This window comes from Amblyomma mixtum, chromosome 4, assembly GCF_055824585.1.
Source record: "Amblyomma mixtum isolate Tamu chromosome 4, ASM5582458v1, whole genome shotgun sequence".
NCBI lineage: Eukaryota > Metazoa > Arthropoda > Arachnida > Ixodida > Ixodidae > Amblyomma > Amblyomma mixtum.
Window position 1 is genome coordinate 75,776,402 of NC_143015.1, and position 16,094 is coordinate 75,792,495.

The following is a 16,094-nucleotide window of genomic DNA, read 5'->3' on the forward strand; positions in this document are numbered from 1 at the left end:
CCCGCCCCCAATCTTCGTATCCTTCCCCTCCCGACCAACATGTCCCCCGTCCTGCACGCCGGACGTCGTCATGCGGCCGCGCAGCACCATTCCCCTCTCTTTGATACCCAGGGTGTAGCTTACACGGATGCCTCTTTCGTGGCTCCTCGAGGTTCCTGCGGCTACGCCCTGTACCATCCATACCTCCCTGCTCCTGAAACCCACACCAGCGGGCCGTATCTACACCCTCCAGACGCATTGTCCCTCGAGGTTCTCGCCATTGCGCATGCCCTCCAGTCATTTGCCCTCCTTCCCTCTCTCCAAGAGTACACAGTCTATTCAGACTCACAAGCCGCTATACACCACATACAGAAACGCACCCTGACCCCTTCTCTCCAACAGGAGGTCGAACGAGCGGTCTCCGCACTGCAGCCTTCCATCGTTTTCCTCCGCTGGGTCCCTGGGCATTCAGGGATTGACGGCAATGAGCTGGCCCATCAGCTCGCCCGCGACACACTTTTCCGGGCACCGTTGATCCCCTGGCCCAAGCCCTCGGAGGACGGTGGGAGACTCACCCTTCGCCTCACCATAAAAGAGGTCTAGCTTCAGCTCCGCCTCGACAAACGCCTTTACCCTCCCCCTCATCCATCACTCACGATGCTGGAGTCTCGCCTTCTTCGGCACATTCAGATGAATGCAGTTATCACCCCGTCCCGCCTCTTCCTCTATCGCTATCGATCGGACCCTTCCTGTCCCAACTGCCCCTGTATCTATGCGGACCTGGCCCATTGCCTCTTCTATTGCCCGGCTGCTCAGCAGTCGGGTTCCTTCCCCCCACCCTCTCTATCCATCACCACCTGGCTCGACTGGCTTGGCGCTGAAGGGGAAGAAGAACAGCGGCTTCTGGTCGCCGAGGCGGTCGAAATGCTCGGCCTATAAATTTTGGTCGAATAAAAGTCTTTTACTACTACTACTACTTTATCTGACCTGACTAGTAAAGCTAATTAGGCTAATTGGGTAATTAAGCAATTAACTAAACTCAGTTCCGCTTACTTGGAACATCACTATATGATCCATTTAATTGGTTGCACGGTTACTAGCCAAAGTGCAATTGGCCCCGTTTGAAATTCGCGCTGTGTGACGTCACGACCGTTTCGACCAATTGAAAAGCGTGACATTTCTGTCGACAACTCCTGCTTACAACGACGAGGCATTAAAGGTTTCCGCCTTAACACGTCGCTTGAAACGTTCGCCTGTGCATTACAGGTTGGTGGAAGTTGGTGCTGCCGCTTGCTAGGTTTATTTGCATCTGCCGCTGCTGACGGGTTTGCTTGATAAACTCTCTCTGGTGTCATTCATGCTTCAACACTACGTAGCGGTCGGTTCTAAGATCTGTTTTTCCTTTGTTAACATGACCCTTTGTTATGGAGGTCATTCACTGCTCTGTGAAGACGGCAACGGCATTGCTTGCTGCGAGTGTGAATTTTCTTTCTGTGGTGGGGCATATTCCAGCATGAATGAGACCACGTTTGTTGTCAAACGGGACTCTAGTAAGAAATCCTGGAAGTAAGAACCATGTGGGAACGCTCATTTTTAATCTGTCATTGTCCTCTACACTTTTATCTTGCCTGATGTGAAGTACCAGTGTTCCAAAGTTGTGTTGATATTTATAATCGGCGACAGAAACAAATTATACTATAGACCAATATCGATACTGTTAACTTTTCTAAGGCCTTGGAGAAAATTCTCCACTGCAAGTTACGTTCTTACCTTTAGTATTTTAATCGTTTCAGAAATTTCTCAGACGGACTTCGGAAAAAAGCTCCACAGAGACGGCTTTGCTCTCTTAAAAGGTGGCTGTTATTACTAATAAAGAAAACAAAACTGTTGACACTAGGTATATATGTTGACTTTTCCAAGGCCTTGGACTTCGTAGACCACAGTATCCTTTGGCTCTTCAATGTATTTATTCAGGACGTGGAGAGGTATAAGCCATTTCTGCAGAATAATAATTCAACATTCAGCATAAAAAAAAATCAATACCGGTATCCTTTAAGGCATTGCATTAGATGCTTAATGTTTCTTTCATTTGAGAATAATATTCAGCATTGCTTTCCTAAATGGGAAGTAGTAGCACATGCTGATGACTTTTCGTTGTACCCGCCGCGGTGGCTCAGTGGTTATGGTGCTCGGCTGCTGACCGGAAAGACGCGGGTTCGATCCCGGCCGCGGCGGTTGAATTTCTTTGGAGGAGAAATTCCAGAGGCCCGTGTACTGTGCGATGTCAGTGCACGTTAAAGAACCCCAGGTGGTCGAAATTTCCGGAGCCCTTCACTACGGCGTCTCTCATAGCCTCAGTCGCTTTGGGACGTTAAACCCCAATAAACCAAACCAAACCAAACTTTTCGTTGTTCTTTCACCATCATCATCAGCCTGACTGCACCCACTGCAGGGCAAATGCCTCTCCCATGTCTCTCCAATTAACCCTATTCTTTACAGGTAAATAACCTAATAAAATCGAAATAATCGCTAATCGCATTTTATAACAGCTTGAGCAACTGACTAATAACAACAGACAAAATAATTGCAAAGAAAAATAAAGCTACCCTTTTCGTGAAAAAAAATATGACTATCTCACATATTTAAAGATTGCTCATATCGAACGAAGGAATTGATGAAGTGAAGGATTTCAAAATACATCAAGTAGTCCTCCTTTAGAGCCTCTCTTGGAGTGAACATACCAACTACATTCATCGAAAATCTACAGATATAGCGTAGGAATACTCAGTAAACACCGCTAAATATTCACCAAACATTCTGTCTGGTGTAATCAAACGTTTCATATTACCATCTTGTCTATGCACAATCCACAAGTTTAACATGCTTCTAACAATGCAGAAAAAAGCTATTAGAGTAATTGCAGTTGTCTGTTAGAATAATTGCAGATGTTCCCGCATCTAGAAATACTGACCAACTCTTTAGACGTTTTCACATTTTCCACATGACAAGCCTTCACACATTTTACCTCTTGATTTCGTATCAAGTTGTTCGTAAAAGTTCAACGACTGTTTTCTTCGCATTGTCTGTTTAGTTAAAAATACAGACTTTTATAGCTCGTGCTTTGTGAAGCGTCGTATATACCAACCTCACGTACTGCATAACGGCCTTTTCTACCATGGACTTGTCCACTTTGTCAGCCCTGTCTGCAAGCTTGGCCTGAATGCCCTCTGAAACCGACATCCTGCATGTTGTTTCTTTTTATCTATTGTGTAACAGTTTTATGCAACTTTCCAAATGCGACGTGCGTTTGCGAAATAATTGTTCGTGTAATTGACTCCCGCTGACGGTTGCACAACTTGACCTCGGACCCTGCAAGGTAGAGACACGCGCAGATTTTAAACGAAGCCACTTTGCTGCTACTGAATAAAGTACGTGACCTTCACTTCATTTTCATTCTTTGCTTTTTTTTTCTTTGTTAAGGACATCAAAGGGTGTAAGCAGCGTTAAGCAGCATACTCGCAGTACTGAGCACGAACATCATGCGTCCTCATTTTAACCAGAAGGAACTGCAAGACCACATACCTGAAACATGGACAATTACAGCAGAAGATGTGAATTACTTGACGGGGTCTAAAAGAAAGCTTTCTAGTTTAACAAAGTTGAACTCTCTTACATGCGAGGTGATCCGTAGGTCGGCTCCTTAGGGTAGCCGTAAGCATGCGATTGATATGCGCACTTCCAAATGGCTTTCTTTTTTTCACACGGTTAACATTTATAGCCCATGCGAGCTCTGTGGCCACGATGACAGCGCTATTTAGTAGTGTTTGTAGCTCCTTTTTCCTTAGTTAGGAAACAAAATGAAAAAGCAAGAAAACCACTCTCACGCTTCCAGAAAAACAATACCGCGAATCTCTGCAATGTTTGTTTTATTCTCAGTTCAAAGTCGCCCTCATGAGCTTTATCATTTCTTTTTGCCACATCAGAGGCGACCCAACATCTCTGGAATGCTTGTAAATGCACACAACTGATTCTAGGATGTTCGAGCTTATCCAAGGTGTCGTTAAGAGGTCCTACTGGAAGATTGTCAGCTTTAAATTTAGGGCGGCTGACAGCGACGGCCCTTTTCATCTTCCATGACCACCGAGCACGCTTGCTATCGTAGCCGCCGAGTTGTTTCCGTTCGCGGGCACAGGTTACTCCAGTAATGAATTTCAGTTTCGCGCCAAACCTTTTTCTGCTGTACACATGCGCGTTCATCCCAACGTCCAATGTTCGCGCTGTTGCCCTGCACGCGAGACAACGCAGCAGAGGAGGCTGGTCATAGGACCAATGCGCGAGCTTTTCCTCCAGAAAAATTAATTTTTGTTGTTGTTGTTGCGACTGAGAGAAGAATGAAAAGGAAAGTGCGCGGGCCTGCCAACTGACTCCAGCCGAGCCACCACCGCTGCCACGTGCATATAGAGGAGAATTAAAAGATCAGAGGAAAGAGAAAAAGAAAAAAAAAGACGCGCGTCGCAGCAACAACCGCGTCCGCCGAAGCGGACGCTGGCTGGAAAAAATTGGCGGGGGCTTAGCTTTGGTTAAGCCTGGTAGGTCGCGAAAGCAAAGCGCAGCGCCTCCAACTGAAGGAACGCAGTGCGCCGAGTCTACAGGTCACGCGTGGCTACCGGCCGCCGCTGCGCGACGACTGAAAGCGTCTTGGAACGTAGTGCGCCGAGTCTACAGGTCAGGCTTGGCTATGCCGCCGCTGCGCGACGACTGAAAGCGTCTTGGAACGTAGTGCGCCGCGTCTACAGGTCAGGCTTGGCTATGCCGCCGCTGCGCGACGACTGAAAGCGTCTTGGAACGTAGTGCGCCGCGTCTACAGGTCAGGCTTGGCTATGCCGCCGCTGTGCGACGACTGAAAGCGCCTTGGAACGCAGTGCGCCGCGTCTACAGGTCACACGTGGCTACCGGCCGCCGCTGCGCGACGACTCAAAGCGTCTTCGGTCATTTTTAAGCATGAAATGCTTTTAGCTCCCGTTGTCGGCATTGTGGTGACGACACGCCGAGACCGAGATCCATCATCCGGGCACTGAAATCCGCTCATCCGGGCACTGAATTCCACTCATCCGGGCTCTGAAACGAGAACATCCGGGCACCGTACGAGACTTACCGAGATTCAACGAGACTCTCTAAGCCCTCCTACGGGACCGGCATACAAGCGCCGGTTGCTGTCCAAACGAGTCAGAAAAAATAACTACTGCCAGTGTCTTCTCAATGTTTATCAAGATATCAGTCGAGCTGTGCATTTGATAACGCACGGAATTATAATTTCCGATTTCTAATAACGCGTGAAAAAAGCACATACATGCCACAATACACTTCGTTGTCATACGTGATCTGTTAGGGGCTTTGAGAGAAGGCCGCTTAGAGAAAGAGGGCGAGAAGGGCTTTCGGCGGAGAACTTTCGCTCCCTCCCCAATGATGGCGCTGCGGTCCCACACTCACGCATGTAAAATACCGGCCGCTTGGCCTTCAAGCCCTTTCCCCCTTTCGCAGGCAGATGTATACACGCTCGCGGAGTATTCGAACGCGCTGCATATACATTCTTGTCAGGCCTGCGTCTCGTCGTGTCCGCGTACGCTTCTGCATCGTCCTGCATTTCAATGCCGCCACCGTCACAGCTGCTTAAGCCGAGCAATGGAGCCTGTGGTAGGCACGTAAACATATTCATGCTTACTCTACTCTCGGTTACGGGAGAGGCGCAATTTTTTTAATTTTGTTTTTGATGTTCTTGCGACTGAGAGAAAATCACAGTGGTTATGAAACTACTCTCGCTCACTGAACTTGTAGAACGCCGCCGGGCTCGCCATTCTGTGGCATAGGCGCGTTGCTTAGCCAACCGCTCTAGCCTTTTTTCATCTGTCTCCTCGGCACGGCGCCGGCATTTTGCGCGCAGCACGTCGCTCCGGCGACGCCTTGTACAACTCCTCAGACATGAATAAGCGGAGCGCGCCTGCGTCAATCTGTTTTTTCAGCCAGCGTACGTCCCGGCGGACGCGGTTGTTGCGACGCGCGTCTTTTCTCTATCTTTTACTCTGTCCTGTTATCTTTCAATTCTTTTCTATCTGCACGTGGCAGCGGTGGTGGCTCGGCTTGAGCCAGTTGGCAGGCCCGTGCACTTTCCTTTTCTTTCTTCTCTCAGTCGCAACGAACCAACCAACCTGCGGCGCCCCGTTTATCCTCTCCTAGCGAGCGCCCTCACGCGGAGGAGGTGGTGACGAAGCGCGGCTACTGCCGCTTATTTGTTTTTTCAGCCAGCGTCCGCTTAGGCGGACGCGGTTGTTGCTGCGATGCGCGTCTTTTCTTTCCTTTTTTCTCTTTCCTCTGATCTTTAACTCTCCTCTATCTGCACGTGGCAGCGGTGGTGGCTCGTCTGGAGCCAGTAGGCAGGCCCTTGCACTTTCCTTTTCATCCTTCTCTCAGTCACAACAACAACAACCCTCACGCGGCGGGCCGAGGAGGCCGTCACGTGGTAGCCGCCGCGCCGAGCGAAGGAACGACTACGGCCGAACAGACGAATTAGGGCCCCTGCTCTCCTCTGGTCTTGACGTCACGCTGTCACGTGGTCGTACGCCGAGCGAAGGAACGACTACGGCCGAACAGACGGTTTGGGGCCCCTGCTCTCCTCTGGTCTTGACGTCACGCTGTCACGTGGTCGTGCGCCGCAGCTGCGCCGGAGCGAAGGAACGACCTCCACCGACGGCAGAAAAGTGCTAGCAGTATTGCTTTCGCAATAAAAAAAGATACGCGGCCGTAGCCGCGCTTCGTCACCACCTCCTTTACTTTTCGCAGCGAACGCGCCAAATGGTATCTTCGTCTTCAGATGGGCTGCATGCTGACCCGCGAACACATGAGAGAGAGAGAGAGAGAGAGACTAATGAAATGCAGAGAATTTAGCCGGCGTTTCAGTATCGCTGGCATGCTACTCTGCGTAGGAAGGGGAATTTGGGAGAAAAAGACAGAAGGAGAGCAGCGTGGAAGAGGTAAAAGAAAAAAAAAATCGAAGATAAAATGCGGCCATGAAATGGGTACTAAGGATGCAATGGCGAGTATTGATGTAACCTATGGAATGATGGAGCGCATAGTCCGACAAATGGGCTGACGAAGTTCACTGCATGAAGAATGCATGAAGGTAACGTGCAAGTGAATTTAGAGCTTTCGAGATGTCCAATGTCTTTTAAATATGTAAAAAGAAAGTTCATTGCAAGTCTCTCGCCTGAAGCAGGCCAAGGGACCTAAAACTTTGTCCATTGTTAGGGGCACTGGGCAGAGCTTCTGCATGCAATGTTCATAGTACGCACGCTCGTTAGCATACGCAGGGCACACAAGTAGGATATGTTCCACAGGTTCTATCGAGGCACAATTGTCACAATGCGGGCTGTTCGTTTGTCCAAAACGGTATCGCAGGCCGTTTGTACATGCAGAATTCAGACGAAGTCGGTGATAAAGTGTTTCCAGTTGTCGAGGAATTCTGGGTGAGAGTCTCTATCTAAGATGTGGGTCGATTGAGTGAAGAAATTGGTACTGATTTGTCGGCAAACTCCAAAGCCGATACGTTTCTTCGTAAGCAAAACTTTTAGCCATTTGGGACGCATCAGATTTCGTGAAAAAAGTTCTAATGTATCTCCGATCTTGATGGCCCTTACCGGCCGCTTCATCTGCTTTTTCATTAGCCAGAATGCCACAGTGAGCAGGTACCCACTGATATGTTATGCAGTGGCCTGCGGCAATAGCTAAATGATGTATATACCGGATGTCGAGAGAAACTGGCTGGTGATTCGTTTTCTTCAGCAGGTTGGCCAAGATCTGCAGAGATGCTTTTGAATCGATGAAGATAACCCAACGGCCAGCGGTTCGGCGCAGGATGTAAGAAACAGCTTCCTTAATGCCGTGAAGCTCAGCTGTCGTAGAGGATGTCCACCGCTGCAGCCGGTAAGAAAGCGCATGGTCTGTTGAGGGCACATAAAGGCCACAAGAAGAGGTTTGTTTAGTAGTTGAACCATCGGTGAAGATATGGGTGTGCTGCGTATATTCCTCTGCTAAGTAGGCGAGAGTAGTTTGCAGAAGCGCTGCCTGTGGCATGCGGCTCTTTGCATTCACACCTGGAACAGACTTCTTCACCTTTAGAGGAGAGAGTGTCCATAAAGGAAAGGCCAGAGGTAGTAGCTTCTGTGGCTGATTAATAGTAGGAAAGGGCAGGAGCTGTACTGCCTGGCCAAAGCTACAGTTGCTGTGAGTTAGATGGACACGGTGTAGGAAGTGCTTCTTCCCTTGCAGGACATGACGGAGATGGGTACGCATAGTTTACTGGGCGGCAATCACCTCTAGTGGGAGACATCCTGCCTCCGCTACTGTTCCTGACGCAGCGGAACCTTTTGGGAGGCCAAGACATATTCGCAGGTAGTTGTTCCGTGCGGCATTGAGAGTCTTATTGCTTGATGTAGATAATCTTTGAAGCACTGGTAGACAGTAGCGCAAGGTTCCTTCAACGTAGGCTTTTTCAAGCAGAAGCACTGATCGGCAGTTGCTACCCCACCTTGTTCCCGCCATGAACCTGAACACTTGCTATGCTGCAGTAATCCTCTGGCGAAGTTTTTGATCTGAGGTGACCATGACAGATTATAGTCGTTTACAACACCCAGGAATCGCTGAGATCGTACATATGGCAGCGATCGTTCGCCTAGGAGCAGCGGATATCGGGTCATCGTTTTTCTTGTAAACGCCATTGCAACACTCTTTTCTGGCGATAGACGAAGACCTCTGGAAGCCAGGTACATCGAAACGTGCAATAGCGCTCGCTGAAGACGTTGCTGGGTAATATAGCGCGAACGTGATGCGGTACAGATGCAGATATCATCAGCATAAATTGTTATGCGGACCCCTCGCGGAAGGTTTCTTGTTATGTGAATAAGGACAATATTGAAGAAGAGAGGGCTGAGCACCGCTCCCTGTGGTACGCCCCTCTCCACTGCGTGAAAGCGTGTTGGACCGTCTGGAGTGGTCATAAAAATTTGCCGTTCTTTTAAGTAATGCCCAATTCACTTGTATAGCCTTCCTCCAAGGCCAAGACTGATAAAGGCTGCGAGAATTGAATGGTGAAAGACAGAGTCAAAGGCGGCCTTGATGTCTAGGAAAACGGCTGTCGGGATGCCAGCATGAAGGTACTCCTCAAGTGATGAGACGAGGGCGATGATATTGTCAGTCGCAGACCTGTTTCGACGGAACCCGTTCATTTCTTGGGGGAACTCATTTCGGCTTTCTAGGAACCAAATTATGCGTTTAGAGATCATGCGCTCCATGAGCTTACCTACGCAGCTTAGTAGGGTAATGGGCCGGAATGATGCGTAGCTTGTTGTTGGCTGCTTACAGGGCTTCAAAACGGGCACAATTTTTGCCAGCTTCCATTCCGTGGGGACCTCACCAGCTATCCAGGAAGAATTGTAATACTCCAGGAGTCGAAGACGGGAGGTGTGGGGTAGCTTAGCAATGGCGTCATAGGTCACCTCATCATGACCCGGAGACGTGTGTCGTCACCGGGTAGGACGCGCGGTTGCAAGACGCCGCCAAACGCTTCGAAACCGACTTTCGGAAGCTGCACCTTTATAGGGACGCTGCCCGGTGGTGGTGGTGAAAAACATTTATGGGAAATTAAGTTTTTTACAGAAAGGTATATGTGGCAGCGTCGACATACACTGTTGTATCCTGGGATGCGTGTGTTTTCTGTAAGCGGTCGGCCCTTGCCTCTCTTCGATCTTTGTGGAGGTTCGGGTCCATGTTTCTTGGTATTGGTGCAACCCTGAGCGTGCTGCGGTACTCATCGGGGATCGTTTCAGTTCTCAATATTTCTCGAATTTGTTCGGTGTAGCCCAGTTTCTTTAAAAGAACTCTGCCTGTGGGGGTCTGCTGTAGTCTGCGCATTTGGGCAACATGCTGCGCTTCCCGTAATTCCTCGAACGTGTTGTGCAGGCCCAAGGCTAAGAGCTTTTCAGTTGAGGTGTTATGGGGTAGTCGAAGCGCGGTTTTATACGCTTTGCGTAAAATCGCGTCCGCCTGTTGTATTTCACTTTTGATATGATTGTAGTACGGGAGACTGTATGTCGCCCGGCTGACCACTAGGCTCCTGACCAGCTTGAGTGTGTCTTCTTCTCGCATGCCATGACGTCTGTGTGAGATGCGCGTAATCATGCGGGCCACTTGGAGTGTAGATGCCTTTAATAGCGCAAGGGTGTGAGTACAGCGTTGATTTGACTGTATCCACATCCCTAGTACCCGTATGAGTTATACAAAACCCAAGTGTGGAGCAATGGGAGGGTCTGCTCTCCAGCGACTGCCGCGATGACCAGATCGGTTTGATACGGCGAGCTCAGCTGACGGCAGCATCCAGCGGAGCCCTGGAATAGGGGCAACCGACCGTTGCGGATGGACTCATCTGACCACATAAAAAAAAAAACACTTGTGCTAGAGCCAAATAAAGTTATCCTATCCTATCCTATCCTACAGAAAGGTGATTGGGGTAGGACCCTATTGGCCCTTTCCCCTTACAATACTGGGTGGAGCCCCTATTCCGGTGCCCCATTGGCAAGCAACGCCGCCCGCGTCCGTTGAACCAAAGCCTTTTGGCTCTTTAGGTCTTGACAGCCGAGCAGGGCCGCCTCCCAGTCCTCTCTGGTGGGGTTGGGGGGGATTGATTGACACGCTCAAACCATGTGGAAGGTGTCAGCCACCTTTCCACAGAACTGGCATGCGCCATCAAATGATGTATTGAAATGTTTAAGCACCGCCGGGCACAGCACAGTATTAGTAAGAATTTTGATGAGGAGGCGCTCGTCAGCGCGATCCAGACCCTTACAAGGGGCCGCGTAGCGCCGGTGCTCCTCCTTGTAGTAATCGGTGATTTGTTTGAATGTAAGGGCCAGATTGTCTGACTGGGAGTACCCTTCCAAGGACAGGGAGATAGCCCGGGGAGAGAGTGCGCGGGCGGCCTGATCGGCCTGTTCGTTTCCCTGGAGTCCCTGGTGACCGGGGGCCCAAATCAGGTTGCGTGGAGTTGGATCTTCGCATCGACAGCTATATTCCAGTATGCGCCAGGAAAGCGGGGGAGCCCAGCCCAACTCGTAGTTCCGAGAGGCCCCTCGCGAGTCGGTGATGATGTGTTTTGACTTGGGATTCGTGAGAGCCAGAGCAATGGCAATCTCCTCCGCGTGTGTTGCGTTGTAGGCTTTGAAAGTGAGCCCGTTAACTGTGTTTGTGTTGTGTACGACTGCGGCCGTGTACCACCCCCCGTGGTGTGGGCCGGCAACGTCTGCGTAATACACGTGTTCTTGGTTACCATAGTATCGCGCCAACGCTTCCGCGCGCGCCTGGCGACGACCGCTATGGTCTTCTCTGGACATGTTGCGGGGAAGAGGTCGGACCCGGAGGGCGCGTCTCCAGGGTTCTGGCACTCTCTCCCTTTCCTCAATGTGGTAGTTATGTTTGATGTGTATCCGGTCCAAGAGGCGGCGACCGGACGTGGTCTGTGCAAGACGCGTGTATTGGTTGACTAAGTGGGCTTCTCGAAGCTCCCAAAATGTGTTCACCACGCCCAAGGCCAGAAGCCTCTGGTTGGACGTGGTGACCGGGAGATCGAGAGCCCGCTTGATGACTTTCCGCAGGATGACCTCCAATTGGTCATCATCGTGTTTGCGCAGGTGCAAGTAGGGAGTTGAGTAGAGGATTCTACTCGTTACGAAAGCATGGGCAAGCCGCAGTGCATCCTGGCTTCGCAATCTGCCCCGCTTGTTGGAGACCCTGCGGACCATGCGGCCTACCTGGTCTCCCACCGTGCGAAGTTTGGCTAGGGTGGTGTCGACTCTGCGTTGGTGGTGTATGAAGAGGCCTAGGACGCGGATCTCCTTGGCCTCGCGGATCGGTCCCGAGGGGAGACTGATGCGAAGCGGTGTTGTGTCCCGAGGGGAGGGACGTAAGTGCACAAATTCTGATTTAGCTGGGGCGCACTGGAGTCCGCAGTAGGCCGCGTAGTCGTCGACTAGGGTCGCCGCTGCTTGCAGGCAGGACTCCATGTGGCCCAGGTTACCTTGCGTGGCCCAGATTGTAATGTCATCCGCATAAAGAGCGTGATGTATCCCGAGTAGAGAAGACAATTTGGAGGGAAGACGAAGCATTGCCAAATTGAAGAGCAGGGGAGACAGGACCGCGCCTTGAGGTGTTCCCCTCGAGCCGATGGTGTATGGCCCGTGTTCCGCATCTTGCATGCGTATATAGGCTTGACGGTCTGTAAGAAATTGTCTTATGTAATGGAATGTTTTGTGGCCACAGTTGGTGTTACTGAGGTGGTCCAGGATTACTTCATGTTTGACGTTGTCGAATGCGCCTTTAAGATCCAAGGCCAGGACCACCTTGTCGTTGTGGGGACATTCTACAGGATCTAAAATGTCGTGGTGGAGCTGCAGAAGTATATCCTGTGCTGACTTGTGAGGACGAAAACCGAACATAGTGTCCGTGAAAATGTGCTGTGTTTCGAGATAATCGGAGAGTCTGTCACGCACCATCGTCTCCGTCAGCTTGCCGACACAAGACGTGAGGGAGATGGGGCGAAGGTTCTCCACATCAATAGCTTTGCCGGCCTTCGGAATGAAGGTCACGAGAGCCGATTTCCAATCGAGAGGGAGAGGAGTCTCTCCGTCCCAAATGGTATTGATGTATTTGAGGAGCGCGGCGTAGGCTGCGTCGGGAAGGTTGGCCAAGAGCTTGACCGTAACCTTGTCGCGCCCGGGTGCAGTGCTCCGCTTCATCTTGCTTAGGGCCGCCCGGAGGTCGTGGAGCTGGAACGGAGTGTCCAGCTCCGTGTTCTCTTCGCCTGCATAGGAGTACGCCGCCGGCCGGGGGTCCTTAGTGGTGCACAGGTATCGATCCCTGAGCGTGTGCGCTAGCTGTGTTGTCGATCCTGTAAAGTTGTGCAATGCCCTATGTAAGTGGCGTTGGGTTTCCGTGCGTGTTTGTATTGGATCGATGAGAGCGCGGAATAGGCGCCACGTGTTGCGGCGAGATATCAGGCGCGCAGCCGCGTTGCACCGGTCCACCCAGTTAGTGTCGGCTAGCTGAGTAGCATATCCCGCTGCCTGTTGTGTGAGTTCGAGGATGCGTTTCTTTAGGCGTCTGTTATGTTTCTGTTTCTTCCATCTTTTGGTGAGGCTGCGGCGGGCCTCCAAAAGGTGGAGCAAGTGGTTGTTCACGCCCGTTTGTGTTTCTGTGAGCTGTATCTGCTTTTCGTGTTGTGTGAGTGTAGACGTGAGCGATTTGGACCATGCGTCGTATCCCGACTGGAGGGGGTCTACGACGGGTAGAGAGGTGCGGAAAGTCGTCCAGTCCGGGACACGAGCTTGTGTTAGTGGGCGTTTCAGGGGACGCATGTAAATGGTTGTGTTGATTATACAGTGATCACTACCCAGAGTGTCTTCTGTATTCAGCCAGTCGGCATGGCGTATGTTGCGTGTAAATGTGAGGTCCGGGCAAGTATCTCGTTGAATCGAATTGCCGACACGTGTTGGGTTGGCGGGGTCAGTGTGTAAAGTGAGTCTAAGTGTGGAAAGAAGTTCCGCAAGCTTCCTCCCACGTCTGTCCTCCCGGGGGTACCCCCATAGCCTGCTCGCGGCGTTGAAATCCCCGACGATCAGAAGGGGATCCCTTCCAGCCACCTGCATAGCTTGGGTGAAAATTTCATTGAACGTGACGTTCTTAAGTTTAGGTGGGCAGTAAATGTTTAGAATGTGTACAGGTGGGTCAGACCGCTTTAGGGGCAGCACTGACACCATCGTGTATGGGAAAGGCGGTGTTGTGGGGAGCGTGACCTCCTGCGCAGTATACTGCTTGTGAACAAGTATACATGTCTGCAGGTTGTGTTGAAATGTAGTGTAGTTTGTTAGTTTGGCCCCGGCGCCGGGTTCTTGAAGGGCAACCACGGCAACGAGGAACTCAAAGGTCTCAAGATAGAGGCGGAGATGAGTCCGCTTCGTGCGGTTCTTGAGACCACGGCAGTTCCACTGCGTTAGTGTAAGCGGCTGAGTTGTTCTTGCTCGCGATTTAGGGTTGGGGGCCATGGTCGGAGGCGGAGAGTGGGGTTACGTTGTTAAGACTCCCCAGTCCGCTAGTGGCCGGCGCAGACGTGCATGAGTCTTCCGAGAAGTCAGACTCATCGGGAATAACTCTGTTGAATTTTGAGGGGCGGTTAGCGTCCCTGATGGGCCCTACGCGTTTAAGGACGCGCGGATTGTCCTTTATCCATTTTTGGATAATGTGAGTTACGGCTTGTGTCACCTGTGCGATAACACTCTCCACCTGACGCGCAGTGGTATCGTGGATAATTTTGGGAAGGTCAGCCAATTGTGTTTCAATTGCGGTCACCCGGGTCTCCAGGGCCGCGGCACGACTCTCCACAGGAGTAGGAATCTCCCTGTCTTTGATGTTTTCTTCCTCGCCGCTCGACGCGGGCGGAGTAGGGAATTGGGCTTTGAGCGAGTTAAGCTCGCTGGCTAGTTTTTCGTTTTGAGCTCGCAAGAGGGCGAGCTCGCGCTTGAGTTCCTGCGTCTCGGCGGTGCTGGTGGGGGAGGAGGGAGGAGGGGAAGGAGAGGAGGCGACCCTCGCCCAGCTGCCTACCTTGGGTTGGTTGCAGGCGGCGCCGCCAGATGAAGCGCTGAGAGCTGGGAACTCCGCTGCTCCGGGTGGTGGCGGTACCGTTGCTGTCTTGCCAGGGGGAGGCCGTGGCGTCTTCTGGTTGTTTTGCTGCCGGCCGGTGGCGTGACTTCCCCGTGTCGCGCCGGAATTGGCTCCCTTGGGTGGCTTGATTGGCGGCCTGGGCCCTGGCTGCGGAAGCCGGATGAATTTGCTGGTGCATTCGCGGGAGCTGGTGAGGTGCGGGCCCCCGCATATTATGCACATGGGATTGCAAACGTGGGGGGCCATCCCCTCAGTACCAACCCCCACGTTCTGGCCACAAAGGCCGCATCTTTCGTTGAGCGGGGTGGGACAGTTGTCCACCCGGTGCCCCAGCGTGCCGCAACGGTAGCACGCTGGCACCGTTTTCTTAAACTCCTTCACGGGAGTCAGTTCTGCATTGTAGTAGACGTAACGCGGAACGCTGCGTCCCTCGAAAGTTAGCACAGCTACATTCGATGTTCCCAGCTTGCGCACATGGACTAATTCACCACCGCGCCACTTCACACTATGTTTCAAGGATTCGCTGGTTTCAAGGTTATGCACAGTAATCACACCACGACACACATCACCGGTGAGCTTGAGGTGTCCGTGAAGCGGGAGCGATCCTTTGCTGGTGGTAATTTGGATGTCCGTCAGAAGCTTTTGAGCCACCTCGGGGTTCTTCGTGCCACAGACGATAATATTTTGTTCCCAATTGGGAGAAATTGTAATCGCATTCATATGCTGTCTGCCGATGAGTTGCGAAATGGCAGCGCCGAGCTCACCGTGCTGGAATGCTGTCTTGAGGGCGACCGTACTGCGTGGCCGCAGCACGATCACGTAATCGTCAGGGTTCATCCTGACCGCTGGCTTGGGCGTCCACTTGGAGACTGGTGAAAATGTCTTTTGTGGACATTTAGAAGACGGAGCGCGAGCGTCTCGCAAATACGCTGCCCGAAAACATCTGCAATTTCCTGCATACTAATTTGAAGGCGAAAATCTGACACTGTTAACGTCATGCTGCATAGTGCGCAAACTGAGAGATAGCAGTAACACAGGCTCGCGCACGAAGAGCATACCTAAAATTTGATTTATATCATAACTCGAGGTACTAGCATTGCCTCTCTACAAAGTCTTGAGAGAGCTCTCACCCATGCAAGGGATAGAGGTATACTAATACGGAATGAAAAGGAGCGCAGCAGTTTTAATGTGGGTGGACGTCTGTAGCATTCGCTGAAGAGAGAGATGGTTTATGGATTTAAGGGGGTTTAACGCCCAAAGCGACTAAGGCTACTAGGGACGCCGTAGTGGAGGACTCCAGAAATTTAGACCACCCGCGGTTCTCGCACAGTACACGGGCCTCTAGAATTTCGCCT

At 51.4% G+C, this 16,094-nt stretch overlaps 1 protein-coding gene across 1 annotated transcript; it reads right to left on the reverse strand.

The window, feature by feature from the left end:
- Nucleotides 1-10,545: 10,545 nt before the first annotated feature.
- LOC149347082 (uncharacterized) lies at nucleotides 10,546-15,605 on the reverse strand. The gene is made up of 2 exons (XM_089586856.1): nucleotides 14,680-15,605; nucleotides 10,546-10,689 (listed from the first exon to the last, which is right to left on the reverse strand). The coding sequence occupies exons 1-2, from the start codon at nucleotides 15,574-15,576 to the stop codon at nucleotides 10,546-10,548; spliced, it is 1,041 nt and encodes a 346-aa protein (XP_089442982.1). The 5' UTR covers nucleotides 15,577-15,605.
- Between the last annotated feature and the right edge of the window lie 489 nt (nucleotides 15,606-16,094).